General features: G+C 39.9%; 1 protein-coding gene across 1 annotated transcript in view; it reads right to left on the bottom strand.

Moving 5' to 3' along the window:
* Positions 1-6,090, bottom strand: part of ACBD6 (acyl-CoA binding domain containing 6) — a 91,212-nt gene that overhangs the window by 45,664 nt on the left and 39,458 nt on the right. The window contains exon 7 of the mRNA XM_009320730.1: positions 208-297. Within this exon, the coding sequence (XP_009319005.1) occupies positions 208-297 (90 nt within the window). The remainder of the gene's footprint in view (positions 1-207; positions 298-6,090) is intronic.

The following is a 6,090-nucleotide window of genomic DNA, read 5'->3' as shown; positions in this document are numbered from 1 at the left end:
ACTGAAAAAGGTCCCTTATAACTATGTATTTCATGCAACCAAATTCCATTATTTTTCCCAGGTTACCTTTTTTGGGTGTTCTTCTCTGTGATAAGTGCTCTGAGAGAACTTGCTATAGAGTTTTGGAAGAATTCAGTTTCATGCGAAACATTCGGTCAGGACGCTACGTAACACATCGATAAATTCAACTTTTTATTCCTTTCTTACCTGGCTGTTAACATCAGCAGCGTGCTGTAACAGTACTGAAACCAACTCCTTGTGTCCTCTGTCACACGCCCAGTGGAGCAGAGCCCGGCCCTGCAACATCCAGGAGAAAATTAACAAAGCCAGCAAAAAAAAGAAGTGCAGAGAATCACAGTCTTGCTGTGAAGTATTGAGTACCAATAACAAAATTAACACAGACTTTTTAAAAAAACTACACTAATATGAGTATGTAACATACTATTGCTCCTGATTTGGACTTACGGAATAATGCTAGAAATGTTAAAAGTGACGCATAGTTCAATTTTTCATTAACTTAGCATCAACCCCACAAGCCAGCAAAAATGTAGAGGGGCAAAGCAGCAAAGCATGAAAAGCAGGAGCCATGACATGATTTGTTTTCCTATATAGATTTGGGATTTTGACACCTCTGACTTTTTTGGGAGCAACGACTTACACAGTAAGGATAAGATTTTCCATGCTGCCTAAGTCACTCGGACACCAAGTCCCCAAAAGCTCATTCCTCTGGCAGGTCCGAAACACTCAACTTACAGGCCCTGCCTCTGCTGCAACAGGAGATTAAAACTGGGTGTCTGGGCAGGCATCACCCACGACCGTCCCCCTCTCAGCTCTGCAACATGGTCTGCTGCTTCCATGCCTCCAGCCCCTCCCAAACCTCCACAGTTTTCTTCCCATCCCCTTTCTACAGGTCTCTGCACACCTGAAGTCTCTCTGCATGTCTCTGCCACGACAGGAGGGGATGCAATAGAAGTTCAGATCTTCCTGCCTGTCAAGGACATGGGAAGTAGCTTAGGACCCCTCTGAGGGCTGACACGTACGTCTGAAAACCCAGCTGGCCTTGGAAAGGGCTATGGAAGCAGTGAAGCGAAGCCAAGCTTTCAGGGTTGGGTTCATGGGTGCTGCCCTGATTCTGGGCTAGAACAGCCAAGCCTGTGAAAGGTAATACTTGTTCTTGCAACAGGACATCACAGCAGAGCTGTGATACAGTTTCACCACTTTAACAGCCCTGCGCTGGGGCTGGAGTGCTTATCTTCTTATAATGCAAAAATGCATTCAAAGCAGTAACAGAGCCTTCTGACAAGCAGCTCTAAGACATTTTCTATGAACTATGGAAGATTTTTTATATCAGCAACCCCAAAGAGAAAGGTAGCTCAAAGTAGTTTGAGATTGAAGGTTTTCTTCTTTGTTTACTATATACACTTAGTAAATTAGACTTACTGATAGTATCAGTCTCTCCTGATTTAGGACAGCATGTGGCACGCTTGCAGGGGATTCCTTGGAAATCACCCCGCAGATAACCAAGAAATCATCCCCCAAGCTGTGACACCGTCAGACTGACCTGCTACACAAAACAGTCACAGACCTTCACAGATGAAATCAGTTAAATTAGCCCATGCCTGGTTATAAATCTCTTGACAGAGCAGTGAGGAACAAGGTGAGCAACTAATTTATCTGCTAATGGGAACTGTGAGCCAAATTTCCTGACCACGGTGCCAAAACAGCAGGAGGGGCAGAAGACACCTGCAACCGAAGCTCACAGCTCACACTGCTTCTGCTGGATGTTCTTGGGCAGGGCAGCAGAGGTAAAACATGATTTTGAGTAAGGAAATGCGATCTCAGACACAAGGCATTAAGCTTTTTAACACACTTTTTGACCCAGCAAGTAATTAATTTTTGTAACACATAATTTTAATGTTACACTAATTAACCTTGAATTAGAATGAATTTTCTGACAATGACTTTCTATGGAAGTACTGATGACATCCATGGGCCATTTAATGATCAATGTTCTTGTACTCAACACCACTATCAAACTCTAAAAGCGAGGAAGAGTACAATTTAAAACAATTGGTAAACATGGAAGGATCTTTAATTCATGTTTAGCACTCAACTCATCTCTGGACTGGTAATTACTTAAGACTTAGGATTTCAGTTGGACAAATACCAACCTTTTTTGTGCCACAGATGTTTATTTCAAAAGAAAGAAGCACTATCTGCGATATGCACAATAGCAATAAATACTTCAACAGATTATTTCAGTTTTTTTATATATGTGTAGAGGAATAATATTGTAATTACACAAGTGTAATTATTGTACAATTACATGACAAAATAAAGGCATTTCTATCCTTTATATCAAAATTCACATTACAGATCAGTAACATATATGTTGGTTTGCATTTGTCTCTGGATAAGCAGAATCTCATTTTATTGGTGCTGAACTTGGCTGAGACCAATAAAGGAAAACCAACAGTTTGGGAGAGATAGTGCTGCCAATTCTGTCAGCTCAGGGGTACTGCAGCACTGTGCAGCTGGTCCCTCCCCATGACACTGGAAGGCTAGTTCTACTGCAAATGTTGCCTTTTGAACAAGACAAGAAACTGAAGCCTGATCATCTACAGTCATTAAAAATCTCCTTGTGCTATTTGCAGGAGTATGGATTTCAAGTCTTGGGCCAATTCCACTTTGGGTAATTACACTCTGCTTACCTATATTTTTTCTCTGTAATTCTAAATGGATACAATATTTTCCAATTAGTGCCTTAAATGGCTCTGCATCATAATTGCGCACTATTAAAAAGCTGACACGTTCCACCCAAGAAATGTCTGCATCCTTGCAGCATGCTACGCTGTAAACTCAGGGTGTAAGAGACTTTGGAGACCTTCTGTGCAAGAGTACACCGTTTGATGTGGAAGTAAGAATACCTGCAGAAGAATCTCAACCTACTTACTGTATAACAAAAAGCATCACTAAGAAACTTGTATTTAAAACAAGATAATATTCACTACTGTTTGCGTACTATCAGGCAAATTAAAATCAGGAGTTCTAGCCAATGTACTTAGACAGCTATACAGCTACAAAGTCCACTTGTTTCCCATATCTTCCTTAAAACAAACCTTAGTGATAAAACAAACTGAATGTACAATCCGACTCTTTGTATAGCATGGATATCACCTATGCATGTTGAAAAATTCTTTAGTCCACACAGCTTGCTGCTTTATATCAGCATATAACATGTATTTGTGTGTTTAAATAACATGGCAGAAATCTTAAGAGCCACAGATTGAGCTTTCCCAAAACACTTCCCATACGACTATTTCATCAAGCAGTGAGAGACTCAAAGCAACACGAATAATTTCATATAGGAAAGCACTGCAGTAGCGAGGTCTTGACTAAATGCAATCAAACATCAAGGTACTCCCTTCCATGCAATTCAAACACCCAACAGTTGTTGCAGAAGTTACTTGAGAGGATGCATTTTCCCCTGCCTTTGAAGTATTTAATAAAAAAAAGCATAAAAATAGCCCCAGTGCACTAACCCTGCCTCTTAAATCTTCTGTGCTTTGCTTGGATAACCGCTGCCAGCTTGGCCAGCTTCTGCAGCAGTTTCTCAAGCCAACAGCACATCAATTTTGCTCAGCTCCAAGTCACACGGTGTTCACAAACAAAGCACAGGACAGGGATTTGTCTCAGATATACCGAGTCTCAGCAGACAAACGGATGGGAATGATTTTCACATCAATTAGCCAGTGCAGAGAAAGAGGAGAACAAAGCCAAACTGAATGGATGTGCTACAATATTAAGCTATACTTCTAGGCATGATGTTTGCAGCTGTAATGGCTGTATAGCAATGAGGGCCACTCTAACTCGTGGCAAGTATTTTATTACCAGTAATTAAGAGGAGATATATATAGAACAGCCGCATCCCCCCATGATAGCAAAAACAGTGAATGGAAGGGCCATTGTTGCAATTATACGGGTAAACTTCAGATTTGATTTAGAAGTCAATCACTTTCAGAGCTTTGAAACATTTGGGGAAGTTTTTCTAATGGGAGTAAGCCTGTAAATCCAGAAGTATGTGATCCTTCTTCAAACCCATTTTATTTCCCTGTCCTTTCCTTGGCAAGCTGGCACCAATTTGGCACTTGCTGTCTCAAAAGCATGAGGATTAGGGACTACGCGAGCATTATTTCAGATGCCTTTCATTAAAGTTTTGGCAAGGGCTTAAATACTGCACACAGGTAACATGTTTGCTTACTGGGATTTCTCCAACAATTAAAAAATTCTCTATCTACAACCTCCACAGCCCTTGGCACAAATTACAAAAGCAACTCATCTATGCCTTTGAGCAGTTTCTGGTTTGTTAAAAGTTGAAGAAATATTGTTCTCAAAAAGGCAGCAAGCAATCCGCACTACCAGGATGTGCCTGTGGCGACTTCACAGCCATAGTCCATTTCTTATTTCATTAGTCCTGCTGACATATGTAAGAGAAACGGGTTGTTACAGTCTGTGCTACTTCTTCTAAGTGAATGCAAGCTATTCTGTTGAACTCTGGGCAATTTAGATACAGTAAATGGAAGCTTATACATGATTACTGTCATTAGATTCTTTGTTTAATTCTAAATTGAAGTTTATTATATCCAAACTGTTAGCAGGTATGCTAACATGCTGTACATGAAGATCTTTATTTCTTGTAGGAAGACGACCACTTATGCTTCAAAAGTTGCCAAGTGCATCTATCTAAACCCCAGGGACTTCTATTGCCCTTTCTGAAATCCTTTTGCTTCAAGTAAGTTGGCTTGTCCCCATTTTACATTTTTATTCTTGATTTCTTTTCTCCTTTCGGTAACTTATTTCAGGCTTGCACAAAATGGGGGGAATACAATTAGATACAGTATTAACGCATCACATAGAAATAAAATCTAAACACCTTACAACCTCAGTCAAGTCTTTATTGTACAAGGAAAGGCTGAGCCTAGCGTCTTTGCAGTTTAGCACGAGCTATTTGGTGCTTCAGTAGATTTTGTTTCATAACAAGTTAACTCTTTGTATGTATCCCTGCTGCCATTTTAAATTTATATGCATTTAAATCAAAGGATTGACAGTGTGAGTTATGTTCAGAGGGCTAGGAGAGGCATCTTTTGGATATGGCAGGATGTATTTCTACAGTAACACTAAAATAGTTAATAAAAGTGATAAGTTTATGCTTGCATACACTTCACTCTACCAAAGGCTCAGTCTAGGTTATCTCCAGTCTAAAATGGGTTCTAAAACTTCAATCAACCTGCACGATATTGGAAAATAAGCTACCCTCCAGATTGTGAAGACCACGGTTGGATATTGAACAACACTGGTAATGGTTTCAGCTCCTTAACATAACATGAAATAAATATTTCTTTGATTTTTTTTTGGTATACTAACTTTTTTTTTTTGTTTTTTTGTTTGTTTGTTTTTTACACCAGTTAGAGTCAAGCCTAAGGAAGCCAGCACTTGCCAAAAAAAAAAAAAAAAAAGGTTCTTACTTCCCTGTTTGAGCATTTGCTGGGGTAAGCCAAAATCACTGAGGCTGTGAGAATTTCATCTATGGGGGAATTTTGCACCAGTGGGAATCTTCCCATGAGCCCTTCACAGGTAGGCAGGGTTTTCAGCTCCTATCTGTGCTGAAGCAATTCCATACTCTGCAGTAGTCATGTGCTAATACCCACTAGTTCAGAAATAGCTCTTCTCTTACATCAGAGACTCATGGATAATACCCAAAGAGGATGTCACCTGGCAGTTTTCAGATCTGGCTCTAAACATTTATGTTGTTAGAGCACAAAAATATTTCAGCCATCTTTCACCAAATTTTTTTTTTTTTTTTTAATTTCTTTGGCTGAAAACAAGCACATTTATTGCTTGAACAAAGGAAGGTACGAGCTTCTGATCCCTGCTAACTACGAAAGAGCATCTTGCCAGTGGACATGAAGCAATGCTAACAGGATGTTATTATACACTTATTGCAAGCGTGTAATCCCAAAAATGAGCTTTTATTAATGAAAGGACTCCAGCCGTGTTCTGTGGGACTGCCCTGGACATTCACTTCTGTAA

This window comes from Pygoscelis adeliae, unplaced genomic scaffold (assembly GCF_000699105.1).
Source record: "Pygoscelis adeliae isolate BGI_AS28 unplaced genomic scaffold, ASM69910v1 Scaffold402, whole genome shotgun sequence".
Lineage (NCBI taxonomy): Eukaryota > Metazoa > Chordata > Aves > Sphenisciformes > Spheniscidae > Pygoscelis > Pygoscelis adeliae.
The sequence above is the reverse complement of the archived record's forward strand: the minus strand, read 5'-3'. Positions and strand labels throughout refer to the sequence as shown.